The sequence below is a fragment of the Pelecanus crispus genome, chromosome 5 (assembly GCF_030463565.1).
Source record: "Pelecanus crispus isolate bPelCri1 chromosome 5, bPelCri1.pri, whole genome shotgun sequence".
NCBI lineage: Eukaryota > Metazoa > Chordata > Aves > Pelecaniformes > Pelecanidae > Pelecanus > Pelecanus crispus.
The window spans coordinates 14,240,751-14,254,620 of NC_134647.1; the positions used below are offsets into that span (position 1 = coordinate 14,240,751).

The 13,870-nt window shown below is 45.2% G+C and overlaps 1 protein-coding gene across 9 annotated transcripts in view; it reads left to right on the top strand.

The window, feature by feature from the left end:
• Positions 1–10,910, top strand: part of CLASP1 (cytoplasmic linker associated protein 1) — a 167,608-nt gene extending 156,698 nt beyond the window's left edge. For all 9 annotated transcript variants that reach the window (XM_075710059.1, XM_075710065.1, XM_075710062.1 and 6 more), the window contains 3 exons: positions 5,046–5,252; positions 8,310–8,426; positions 10,195–10,910. In XM_075710059.1, the coding sequence (XP_075566174.1) occupies positions 5,046–5,252; positions 8,310–8,426; positions 10,195–10,281 (411 nt within the window). In that variant the 3' untranslated portion in view covers positions 10,282–10,910. The remainder of the gene's footprint in view (positions 1–5,045; positions 5,253–8,309; positions 8,427–10,194) is intronic.
• Positions 10,911–13,870: the final 2,960 nt, after the last annotated feature.

Below are 13,870 nucleotides of genomic sequence, written 5' to 3' on the forward strand. Positions count from 1 at the left end.
CCTTCCCTAAAGCAAACTGGGTGGAAGTATAACCATTTCTCTCTTGGGAGACTCACTGGAAAGATCTTAATGCACCACAGATGTCTTTCAAGGAACCCACCAGCAAACACAGCTTATGTTATGCCAGCAGAAGTCAGGCTGAATCTAGTCTCTGGTGTGTAGTGCGTAAGGTAAGCATTTGGAAAGGAGAAAAACCTGCTTCTTTAAGGCAAAGTGCTATCTTTTAGATCTGCATTCCTGGGCTACCTGCCCTGTGTTGAATAATATCGAACTATCCAGTACAAGCCATGGTTTGCTATAAGCTTTTACTGGGAGGTAAAATCACGTTTGTGACATACCTTACACACAGTTTAGTGTATTTTATTAAAACACTGCAGGCTTTCTCTAGTCTTGCACATCTCGCTTCATAGCCGCCCTTTTGAACTTGCTTCTTCCAGGTACCATCATCATTTGACGACTTGGCTAGTTTTTTTTCATATTTCTGAGATCGCTGAGAATAATTATATTGGTTCAGGCAAAAAGTTCTCTTCACTTGATACCCTACCTGACAGTGACTAGCAAGAAGCAAGTATACAATGATGCTTCCCTGAGGATATCCTCTCTCCTTCCAGTGGTCTGAAGCTTACAGCCTGTGCTAATGGTTCTGCCTGTCTCTCTGTATTTTGGCCTTTGTTTTTTCTTCAGTAAACTTGTCTAATTTTTAATCCTCTTGTGACAATGAGCTACTCAGTCTGACTATGTAGCGAACAGCACCCTTTCTTTTTCTCGAATTTAAAGGATGTATTTCACAGCCACTACTTCTTGTGGTGTCTGCTGTTAGTATGAGCCATTCCTGTCACTTCCCGGTGTATATCTGTTGATCTTACCTCCAAAGATAGGAGGAAGACCTGTTGCTTGATGTCGTTTGCTCATTTCTCCCACTCCTTTTAAGGTTGTTTCACTCTGCTGATCAGGTTAAAGCCCTGATTAAAAAAGAAGTTTGATTTTTTTGATATTGTGTGGTATGTGTAATTTGCAAGACACAAGTGTTGTGCCTCACGGCAAAATATCTTTGCTAAACTCTGCTATAATTGCATGTTCTTGTTGCCAAATGACCTGGCAGTTTGTATCTTTTGATAATGCACTTCCCTCTGTGTGGGAATGCTGCTGATTTCTGTGGCGTTACCAGGTGAGCAGGAGTCTGAGTGCACTGTGTAAGTATCCAGAGACGTGCTTTCCCTCGTGGGATGCAGAGTAGCTGTATGTTTTAGTTTGCCAAAGCCAGAAGGAAAGACCTTTTGGACAGGGCTGGTACTTGCATTGCAGAATGGTGACATACGGCTTTCTGTGCCGGCAGGGATGAGCTTGTCCTTTTGGCTCACTCTCAGCTGGTATTGCCCTACCCCATCTTACACCCTGTCCCCTGCCGGTCCTTTCCAAGGAGCCAGGAGCTAGTTACCTGCAGAGGCTCTGATTCAAGCAAGCATGTAAGCACACGCTTGACTCCCATTGACGTCAGTGAGACTTCAGCATGTTATTAAAGTTAAACATGTGCTTAAGGGGTTTGCTGAAGTGTGGCTTAGATGCAGATGCTGTCTGCCAGATGTGCTCTCAGAAGACTTGGAAGTCTCCCTGGTGTTGTCACATTTACAAGCTAATATCAGCAGGAAGCCTACTGGACATATGTAATACGTCCTTCTGTATTCAGAGGGAAGGCACTTCAGAGAGAAGTGATGTGAAATACCCAACTGCTGTGCAAACTCGGCCAGATCCTTGCTAGAAATGGGCAGCTTTGCTGAAAGGAGGACTTGCAGGGGCATAAATAAATCCTGCACCTTTACAACTTTTCTTGCTGATGTCATGATACGCAAAATACGTGTGACCTTTTTTGCTATTTGAACCCTGGCTTGTTTTGTGAAAAATTGCAGCTGTATTTTAACCCCTTGTGCTTGGATTTGGTAACAGGCTTTTAAAAAAGGTTTTGTCTTACACACTTGTCTCATACCTGCAACTTAATGTGCATGGTAAACTTTATGCACACACGATGTGGAGCTGAAATGCAGATAGAATTGCTTACTGAATTTTTTTTACCTACTCCAGTGCTGTTTAAAGTTTATAGTAGTGTATTTGAGATCAGAGTCTGACTACAGGTGTCTATTAAAATATTGTTACTTTCTTATCAAGTAGGATACCAGGAGGATTTAAGCTTTAAAAAAAAAAAAAAAAAAAAAAAAATTGTAAGTTGTGATATATTCAAGCTTTTACTTTCTCAGAGTGTCTGTGAAAAAGTTTACTAACAGTATTTGGAGTTGTTGCAAAGCAAAATCCCAAGCAGCCTGTGTCCAAATAGTTAGCGTTTTTTAAGCTAGTGACTTGCTTGTGAACATTGTTGATTACAAGATATCTAGGCTAAGTCCACTGCATTGTTTGTGGAAAGCTTGATGGTAGCAGTATTTCAGCACTGGGAAAGCCAACGTCAAAAGCTGCAGTGCTAAGAAGTGAATTCCTTTCAAGGAGACCTCCTGGGAGCTCCTGACTTCATCCACTCCAGCAATTCAACACTGTGGTACCAAAGCACGGCATTAGGTTTCCCTTAAGTACTTGGGTGTTTCTCTCCTTTCTAAACAAAATCACACAGTGCTTTTTTCTAAGTTAATACTGGCTTACATGGGAAAATATTAACTTTCATGCTTCTCATGTGTGAAATTGAAGAGGAATTTGCAAAGAAATAGGTGGAAGAGGGAAGACTTGCTGGAAGTGGGAAAACAAGCATTCTCTTCTGCTTGGTTACTCATTCACAGGTCTTTCGGGATGAATTTTTTTGAATACAGACCACATTGTGGATTGCCATTCTTTTTGGAATATGTTTTAACATTATAATTAATTACTGAGAAAGGCCTGAGGTAGATGGAGTAGCTTGACAGTTGATACAGAAGCAATCAAGGTCTCGGGTCTGCTTCACCATCTTGCCTGTACCTTGCCCGAATACAGTATTTGTACTACGTGAAGTATCTGAGATCGCTTTCAGTGTTGGGTTTGCTTTAGAAGATGCCAAGAGCCAAGTGGATGAGTTTTTTGTTATTTCCTTGGTGTACTAGTATCTTGTGGCCATTCCTGTTTCAGGGAGGTAGCTGTCAGTTAGAGTTAGAGATTAACGACAGCGGTGTGGCAGTGATGCTAAGACTGTGGGTGAAGCAGCCTTTGTAGATGGAGGTGATCTCTTCTGGTCACTATTTACTGCTGCTATCTTAAAAATCAATTCAACCTTTCTGGAAAATGCTTTGTAGTCTAGGCAGGGAGACATTCTTGTCCTAATAATGACTTGAGATAAACTTCCAAATACTCCTGGTTCATGCATTATCCACAGTAGTTATTTAAAAATAATGAAAGCTTGCCACCTTTTCAGGCTTTGGTAGAGCTACATCTGTCTGTGGGTTGCCTTAGTCAAATAGAAATCCTGGCTTTTGATACCATGACAGTGTGTGGAAGAGGGGAACGAGGAGAATCCAGTAGCTATGGCTTCAGTCTAAGTGATGGGAGACCTGTGGTTTGATTTATTTGGGGTTTTTTGCGGATTGCCTGGGACAGCTTTCCTAGTGCTGGTTTCAAAGTATTGACTCCAGACAGCCCCAGATAGTTCAGCTTAGGATAAGTTAAAGAACTGGTGCTAGGCATCTGAGCTACCCATACAATCAGGAAAGAGGGGGTGCCTTCAGAGGCTGCATTAGTGCTCCTGGGCTCAGTTAGGAGCTGCCTGGGGCTAGCTGGGAGACCCTAAGCATGAGGATTTGTGAATGCTTTTTTCTTCTTAAAGTTGAGGTGTTGGACTTAAGTCTGTCCACTGGGCCGTCACTGTCCACTCAAGGATTTACCCTCCCTTAAAAGTAAGCCCTCAGAAGAGGGGAGTGAGAAAAGATGAGCAAAAGCATCCTCCAACTGTTGTACTGAAACAAGAACATGGGGAGCAAAGAGTGTGTGATTTGTGGCCAGGAAGAGTGCAACCATGGGGAAGCTTCATTTTGTTGCCTGGCAATTAGCACAGACACTTGAAAAAAGAAAACCTGCTTCCCATCCTGTTCCTTTATGCAATTGCTGCAGATTGTAAAATGAAAAAACTCTCATGGGAGGAGAGACCACAATAGGGTCTTTCCTCTTTCAGCTAGCTGTCCTATCTGCTGGGGAATAGTGTAAAAGTTGTGGATTTGCCTTCCCTCAGGCTAAGAGTGGAATTGAATTTGGGATCTCCCTTGTTTTGCATGACTGCTTTACGGTGTGGGATAGTTGCAAAAGGTGCATACTACCACTGTTTCCACTTGTTCTTCCTCCCATGTTTCACAGTGATTCCAGTGCTGTCTTAATGGGTTAGATGTGCTGAGAGCACAGCTGCCTGGTCAGGGACACCCTAACGTCTGTTTGTGTCTATAGCCTGCGTTTGATTACAGCATAGTTTAGCTGGGAAATGGCAGGACGCATCTCTGTAGGCATGGGTGTCTCAGCTTGGGCACCTAAGCACTTGGCAGGTGAGATGCATGCTAAAAGGTGCTATGGTGTCATTCATTTTCCCCAACATTGGGCACTTTTAAGATTTGGCTGGACAGGGTACTGGGCCATCTTGTCTAGACAGTGCTTTTGCCAAGGGAGGTTGGACCAGATGATCCTTGAGGTCCCTTCCAACCTATGATATGGTATTCCGTGTTTATGTTTAGGGAGATAAATTTTCTATGAAGTCTAAGCTGGTGGGTTAAGGTTCATTGAGGCTGGAGAAATGTTGTCATCTTGCTTCTCCTAGGATGGGGGTGCCTATCTATCTTGGGTGACGGATGACTTTCAAACTAGCCACAACTTTGACACAGTTACATTAGGCAGGATGGACTTCTTACCACTAGCTGGAACAAAGATGTCACTGGAGGTGAAGGATGTGAATTCTCACGGTCAACCGGTCTCGGTAGAGCCTCTTAATGAACATCCCCAAGTATTTCCTGGCAGTCATTCCTAGTACACACCAGTGGCTTTGGCTGTGATGTGTGACCTCATTAATATAAGGTTTTGCTCTGTTTTCATTCCAGGTCGTCAGAGCTGCTGAGGAAGCTGCTTCCACCCTGGCAAGTTCCATCCACCCTGAGCAATGCATCAAGGTGCTTTGTCCCATCATTCAGACAGCAGATTATCCAATTAACTTAGCTGCCATCAAAATGCAGACGAAAGTCATCGAGAGGATTTCCAAGGAATCGTTGCATCAGCTCCTTCCCGATATCATTCCTGGGTTGTTACAGGTACAGAATCCCATGTCACAAATGCTTCTGAGCACAAGCCATTGAGTAATTTGTGAGGTCTGTGACCTAAGAGAGAACAATGGACCCTCTGGGGCCAGACTTTGGTAAATTTAAGTTTTAATCCCTCTAAGTTTTTATATTTCAGCTTTTGATGTTTTTAATGTTAAGGAAAAGAAAACTCAGATTCGTATGTGTATGTTCTACAATTAGATGCCTTAGCCTGACTCCTAAAGGAGCTAGTAGCAGCCATGTAATACATTTGAGAGTAGGAGTTAGCCACACTTGTGCTGTCTCAGTACATCCCAAGCAATACATCTTGTAGTCTCCTTTAATTCTGCTGAGCTGTTCTGCGCTTTGATTGTACTTTGCACTTGAATTTGAATCCCAGCAGGCAGGCTAGTTCTTTCCTCTTTCTTCTCTGAAATCAGGACCAAACTTCTTGCTGACTTCATTCAGCCTCTTTCATAACCCTCTCAGGCTGTCTAAGGCTTGGTCTTACATTGTGAATTTAGCTTTCAGCACTGGCTGTAGTGGTGTTGTCTTCTGTTCCTATACGCAAGCAGCTGGCAGTGCCAGCGGCTGGGAGGAGGCTGCAGACAAGAAGGAAATAAGGGGAGGTAGCAGTGAGGGAGGAGAGAGAGTGTGAGTGTGTGTGTGTTAACTGTGGAGGGATTGCAACAGGAACAAATCAGTCAGTGTGAAAGGGGAGATGTGTTTGGGTGGATAAGACTTCGGTGGAGAACTGGGATGAAGAAGCCTCCTCTTAGTGAGCATAAAAAGTTGGGAAGGACAATAGCAAAGTCAGAAATTCCTTTTCTACATCCTAGCATTTGTCCCAACTTTGTAGTGTCAGCTCTTGCAGTTCTTTCCTTAAATCTCAACTTCTGGGAATCGGGCAATTCTGTATTGATCTAAACTTTAGCCATAATTGTTGGAGATAACAGTCTGAACAGCAGAGCTTCAATGCACTGGAAAAGTTTGGGAGCAGCGTGCCTTTAAAAACACAGTTATATTTGTTTCATTAAATTGCTTCTATGTCTTAAAATGCATCTTGTTTTGGAGCCTAGTTTGCTGTTTTTCATCTTGGAGCTGCCAGTGATATTTCCTCACCTTAGAAACTCATAGCGATTGAAGAACTCTACTTCTCATGTTTTGGAAAGTATTTTGGGATCCCTCTGGCTGAAGGACTGTGTGCGGAGGGAATCACCTGGGTGCTTGTTTACTGTGCTAAGGGTATCGGCAGAGTGGTGAAGAGGCGAGGAGCGTTGGACAGCAGCAGTGTGAGCACAAGTGTGTAGCTCAGCAGCCCGGAGCAGGATCCCCATGAGCAGATGGGGATCTCCATGCAAGAACAGGGCTTGGCTGGGGAAAGTTGTGGTGCTTGCCCTGGTCCTGATGCAGAGCCCTGGCTCCCTCGTAGCTGGGGGGATAGAGCTGGGCCACGAGGTACGCTCCCATGTGCTGCGTCTTGATATGCTCAGGCTGAAGAGAGCTTTGAACCCCTGTCATCTCCTCAGTGAATGCTCTAACTGTTGGGCTGTGTCATTAAATGCCAGGAGAAGCAGCAGCAGCTGCTGCCTTGCAGGCAAGTTGGCAGATGGAGGGATGGGATGACAGCCCCACTGGTGCATATGGGGCAGGCTCTACCTGCCCAGCGCCCACTGGGACGCAGCTCTCTCAAGCCTCAACACCACACAGATCTGCCTGCCCCCGCGGGAGTAATTTGGGATGCACACGAGCAAAATGCCAGGCCCATAGGGAAACTTGAGATCAAGCAGAGGCATCTGATAAGTTCAGGAGCCTTTGGATTGGGACCCACAGAGAGAGCCCTGCTGTTCTCCTAGCAGTGGGTTGTGTCTCTGTGGGTGTTCCTCTGCTGTGGGCCTGGGCTCAGCCTTTTTTTCCACCTCAATCCTTAGTAGCTTGATGTTTCTCTGAGCTCATCTAGGTCTCCTGCTCTTCTAGTTCAGTGCTCTTTGGGATTGCAAACTGTCATTTCAGCCTGTATTTTGGCCCTGCCGCTAGAACATCAGCCCTGCTAGCTGTCAGCCCCAGCTGTGCCGCATCCCTCCTCCCGGCTTTCCCGGCAGAGGTCACCCTGCATCTGGAGGAGCCAGCATCCCACAGGCTGAAGTGATGTCTGTGTTTCCCATGGGATGGCTGCTTGGCGATGAATCGCTGCCCGAGTACAGGACTGATACCACCAGCTGCCAAGTGACCTGGTGGCTAGTTTGAGCTCTCCTGAAGCTGCCAGAGATCTGGCACACCTACAGGCGTCTTTCAGTATGTTCTTTTCTGTGGTATTTCCTACCTGATAAGTAATCAAAAAGCTCCAGGTTACAGAGGCACTTCATCTAATGGACTAGCACATGTGTGTAGCACTGTTATACACAGTGTTTAAGCCCAGTGTTTTTAAAGAGTTGGAAAACATCCATGATGACTCCCATTTTTGCAGTTTCTAATGCCTGGTTAGAGCTATTCTGTCCAAATATATATTTGGGTAGAATATCTGTTCACAAAACAGGATTCTGGCTTTCATGTCCTGCATGATATAACAGGCCATTTCACTGCAAAATTCATCTCCATTTGTAACTTCACTTTCAGGAGCAGAATTGGTTTCCTTTGGGTTAGATTTGGGTCAGGAAAGACTTTTCTGAAGGCAAGATGGGAGCATGAGGACTCCCCTCCAAGAAGGCCTGACCATCCAGGATAGCATATAGTCATCTGAACTGGACACAGGAATGTGTATATTTGATAGAGTCCTAAGCTCATGTTGGGAAACTGTGTGTTGTTGCTTAATGCTATAAATAACAAGATATTAATAACTTTCAACATGATAGTAGTAACTAATAATATAAGGAACAAATATGTACTGGGTGATTGTATTCTCTTGCTCTTTGAGTATTCAGGTGGCAAACAGTTACATTAAGCAGGGCCTTTCTGTTGATCTGTTAGCCACATTTGCAAAATGTTCATCAGCTCTTTAGTGTATTGCTCTGGAAGGATGTTGGTGAGTACTGTTTGACTTCTGATCTTCTTTTTTTTCTTGTTTCCTAGGGTTATGATAACACAGAAAGCAGCGTCCGTAAAGCTAGCGTATTTTGCCTAGTGGCAATTTATTCGGTAATTGGAGAAGAACTGAAACCTCATCTCGCACAACTCACAGGAAGCAAGGTACAGGAGTAATGTGTCCCTGGTGTTTTGATAATAGCCAGCTGAATGGCTTGCACTGTTAGCAGCAAGACCAGTGCCTTCATGGTAGCTCTGGGTCAAGTTCCCTGTACTCTTGTTAAATCCTATCTCACCCTGCCAAACGCCACTAGCACAGCACTTGCTCAGCAGTGTGAACATTTCAAATCCCACTAAGCAGGTTTTGATGGGGTTCAGGGATCGGTTTCATGATGCATTTGATCCTGTGTAACTGCAAGCTGCCACTGCACGGGTCCTTCCCACTACGGCCATGTTTACCTTGCCTCTTCGGCGTTGCATCCAGGGGTGACCATGCAGTGAGCTGGATCGGCTGGCTGCTCTGGCTGAAAACCAGATCTGCAATACAAATTAATTACCTTTCAGTCCGCTCTGTGGCTGCACAGGTAATCTAGTGCAAAGAGTGGTGGGAATGCATGGCTGTGATGGGTGGGAGGGAAGGTCCTCTCAGCAGCAGGTTGTGATTAGGGCTGGTAGAAACGCAGGTGAAACTTCACTCTTAATAGCATGGCAGATGTGCCTCTTTCTTCGTGGGACACCAGAAAGCTCAAATGCCCCTTCAAAGGATTTTGTGCCTTGGTCAGGTTAGCAGCAAAACTCAAATTCTGACCTGATGCTGCAAGGGAAATCAAGTCCTTAATTCAGCTCTGTCCTTCAGACAAGAGCTGGCATTTTCTGTTGAAAATGGGTGGTGTTTGATTGCTTTTCAGAGCTGCTCAGGAAGCAGTCACAAGATTTCTTCTCCTGTTTGAAGTCCCCATACCTGAGATTTCTCTGCAATTTTAAGATGAATTCTGCATTTTTGTTTCTGAAATAGATCTCTGCATGTGAATAGCCACTTAGGTCAGACAGCTTCATTCTGGTATTTTGAAGCAATAATTTCTTTCATGGGTAGGAAATGTGGTGTGGGCCAAAACAACCTGAGACTGAGGACACATCGATTTTATTTCTGAATTGAGTTGCCTTGTCCTTAAACAAATTACTTGTGCTTCCAAATTGCTCTGGAAAGAGACGGCTATGGAGCTGAGGTTTACCTCATTATATCTGGGCAGTTAGGAAATTCCCCTATAAAATGTTGTAGAGACTTTATTCCAGTATCCTAGGTGCCACAGACTTACTCCACCACATAACTAACTATAAACATGTGAGTAATTCTTCTGGGTTTACACAGACTGCCTGCATGTTTAAAGTTAAACGTGTGCATGAGTCATTGCAGGATCTGGAGCTAAGGTGGTAAGGCAGAAAAAGAAAACAAACCTGTGCAAAGGAAGTATATAGTCAAAACAGCTGCAGTTTCACTAGATGTACCAAGTTAGTGAAGATATTTAAATGTCATTGAAAATGAACATTTTTATAAAGCGTAGAGAGTTCAGGGTGTTTCCCAGGAGGGACCATGGCTATCGGATCATTGGTGTGCCTGCAGCCCCACTGACCTCCATGGGAATCCTGCTTGCTCAGAGCAGGCTGCAGGATTGAACTGATGGCTGCTGAAGTGAAATGCAAGAGGTTTTTCTAAATCCCATAAAATCTGTCTGTAACTTCAGTGGGACTAGGCATACCTTCCTGCCTCTGTCCGTTCTGAAATACACTCAGCTTTGCTTCTGCTCCAGAGAGCTCAGTGTCAGCTCACTCAAAACTGAGTTCACTGCAGAACACAAGTTTTAAGATTTGCAGTTGGGTTTTGTCTGCCTGTTTTTCCTGTCATCTTCTCCTGATGTTTGTTTGTTTCTTTTAGATGAAGCTACTAAACTTGTACATAAAGAGGGCCCAGACCACCAACAGCAACAGCAGTTCCTCTTCAGATGTTTCAACGCACAGTTAATGGAGATATGTGGACATATGTGTAGACTTAGAAGCAATCAGCGGTGCCTCTCAGAGACCTTTCTGCTACTCTTCACTGGCGTGTTCCATCAGCTCAAGGAGGCCATGCAGATATTTATTGCAATCAGTATTTTAGTCCCTTAAAAGCTTTTATGTAGAATCTTACTGGTATTGAATGTAAAGGAAGCAAGGTCTGTGTTGCAGTTCTTCATTAAAAGTGAACAACAGAAAGCCATACTTAAACATATTTGTATAGCCTGCTGAAATCTTGGAAATATGTTTAGGTTAGCGTTCCAAAACAGTCCAAGAACCTGGACACACGTAAAGGTCAAACAAATCTTGTTGGCTTAGTTCATACCCAGTTTTGGTTTCTGTGCGCTAGTTACCTGCTCTCTCCTCGTGGCCGCAGCCATTCTGGCTAGGTTCTCCTCTTCTTACAAGTCTTGTGTTCCTGTTTTGTACTCCCTGTTGCAGCTTGCCTAATGTGCAGGGCTCTCTGTGGGGAGATCTTTGCAGATGTGGCTGTGATTCCAGCCTCGGATGCTTTAATACTGAGAGATATCAAGTGAGTAATGAAAAAGTAGGTTCTTTTTAAACACCTGAGTTTTTGTACATAGTTCTTCTGACAGACCTCTGATGGGTTGATTTCTTTTTAACTGCTCTCCAGCCAGCTGTGCAGTGCAAAATAGCTGGGCTCTTGCTCCTCTCACTGACTGTGTAAATATTTCTCCCCTCCCAACCCATTCGGCTCTTTCATACCCTCAAAAGACTCTCCAGATTAATTGTTACTCCCCAAAGGGAACCTAAGACCCAATTCTGGGAGCGATGCCTGCGATGGGACGCTGGAGTTGGGTGGGCGGGTGTTGGATTAGGCTCTGAGTGCATCCATGGGTGGGCAGTGGGAGCTGGCAGGGCTGTATCTCACTGCTGCCTTGTGAGGTTAGCTGCATTTTTCTTGAAGTCTGTAGTGTCAAAGGGCTGGTCTGCTGCTCTGACCTGACCCACTGGTATTGGGTGGTAAATGGCTTTGTCCACACAACTCCTTTGTGCTTTGGGCAAAATGTTCATCCTGGAGGACAGAAAGGGCATCTGAAACTGAACAAAAAGACCCATGGAAGCACCTGCTGAGCCAGCTGGGACAGTGCTTGGTGCCTGCCACAGCTCCCCTCCTGTGCCTGAAGAGCCTGCAGTGCTGTTAGCTGCCTTTAGAAACCTCCTTCCTCCTGGCCAGCCCCACGCACAGCCCTGCTGGGTGCTCTGCATTTCAGAGGGGTGCGGAGGGCCCTCACTGGGCGCTGCTGCCAGTGGGGTGCTCGGGGTGAGGGTGCAACAGGGCAAATCTGATGACACAGTCCAATTCAGAGCCAAACCAGCAGCAGTCAAACACCCCGGCAGCACCCTTCCCCAAAGGGAGACCCTTCTGTTTGCAGAGGGTGAGCTCCCCCTGCCTCTGCCTGTAACCAGGGGAAGCAGGAGGATGCTAGTGCTGTGTTTGGCCCCGGACTGGATCCTGGCTGATGCTCATGCCCACCCTAAACCTGCAGTGGGTCAGAACTGCAGTTTTGCCCCCAGTGCCAGTGATGCAAGAGGATGGTGGACCTGCAGCTTACAGCTGTAGCTGTGGTGATGGATGTGTCTCCCTGGCTGCTCTCAGTCTCTCTCCAGCCCCCTCCATTTCCCTTTTGGGGAGCTGAAGGGACACCTTGGTAGCCTACTGAGAATGTGAGAGTTTCCAGGAGCACAGCAGGGAGGGTAAAGCCCTGTTGTCCTCCCTTTCCATCAGTGCATCCCTGTGTGTCTCAGCCCCGGCCCTGAGGGGCTGTGCTGGGAGCTGCCCTCCCAATCCCCAGCTCTGGAGGGCTTGGGACTGGTGAGGACTGTGTGGGATTGGGCTGCAAAGCTTGTTGGCCCCTTTCCCTGCTGATGTGAGAGGGGAGGAGGTGACCTGCTCCTGAGTTTTTCAGGATGTGCCCAGGCTTTTGCTGGCTGCAGAGCTAGTTCCCTCATCTTTCCCAATGAGTAATGCCATGGCAGGAGAAACCGTGTGGTCCTGGTGGGTGGGATTCCCCCAGGGTCTTTCCGCAGGCTCAGAAAAGCCATCCTCGCTGGAGGGAGGATTGGCTGCTCCATGGTTGGTGTCTCCCTTTCCGTGGACCATTCCTGTTCAACATCTTTCAGTATGCTTGTTAGAATATTCTTTTTTAATTTTTTGAATGATTCAAATTATTTTAGTTTAACACAAATTTATTTTCCCTTTTGAGGAAATATTCAGCTGACCTGTTGGCAGCAGTTAGCTGTCTTGTTTGAATTTTTAGTAGTGGGTTTGGTTTTTTGTTGTTTTTTTCCTTTTTGTTTTTTTTTTTTAAGTTGTACTCTAACCACTTAGTATTTATGCCTCTCTACCCATCTCAGTTCAGTATCTTCTGTTCCAGTTGTGGGTTTCAGAAGGTCAGCATAGCTGACCAGATGGTGTTTAGTCCCTCCCAGCTGTGATGGAGCTTGGTCCATCACCATTTGCTGTTTGTTTGTTGGGTTTTTTTTTTTATGGCACACTGTAGCAAATCTCCAGGAATTGAATTCCTTCTCAAATGATTTTATATATTTTATAAAATCCTGTTAGTATGCACTGAGAGTGAACGCACTGTAATGTCCCTGAACTGACCCTAGCGCGTACGCTGACACTACAGGAGGAGTTAACAGCTCGTCCTTCAAAAGATGTGTGCAACCTGCTGCGACTCCAGCGACGAGCGTGTGTTTTCTGATCCTATTGGCACGCTTGGGGCTGCAAATGGTAGAACCAGGCCTTACTTTCTGAATCAGATTCTGTTCTGTCAACAGATGCTCATTAACGTGCTACTTAATTTTATGTGAGTCAGTCGAGGACTGTTCATCCTTTGAGTACTCTAGAAATATGTTATACCTGTATACAGTAGAGAGCATTCTGCTTAGGTATTTATAAATCATTGCGTATAATGTACATAGTAAGGTTGTTTAGTATGTTGAACATGACCCGATTTTTTTTTTTTTGGTGTTTCCTTTGAAGTACTCAAAGGGCTAGCTCTGAATGTCACCTCTCTGATCTCCAGTGTTCTGACTTCAACAAGCTGTACAATCATTTTGTTTTCTATTCAGAAGCATAAAGGTCTCTCTGGCTACAAATCACAGTGTCCACGCATGCTTGCAGAGAAAGATCTGCATGCTGGCAGTGCCTCACCGCACCGGTGAAGCTTGTGTTCACGTTCTCCTGGCAGTAGCCACTTACTGCAGCTGCCTTTTTTTTTTTTTTTTCTTTGCTGCCCGTTATGCAGGGCTTAAATTTTTCATACCTTTAAAAAAAAAAAAAAAAGAAAAAAAAAAAGAAAAAAGTGTATTTTATTTGCCCACCATGCTTTAAAAGTCTGAATGGGAGAAAACTCTCAGCAGACAGCGGCTCCTGGCTGTAAGGTTGCCGAAATCTCAGATGTGGATGTTTTTTCTGCCATTGGCTGCACCAGTGCTCTGTGGGCGTGGGCAAATACTGGATCCATCCGCCCCCCAGGTCTACATACTGTAGTTCTCATGTAGTGCAGAAATATTGAGGCATGTGGCTT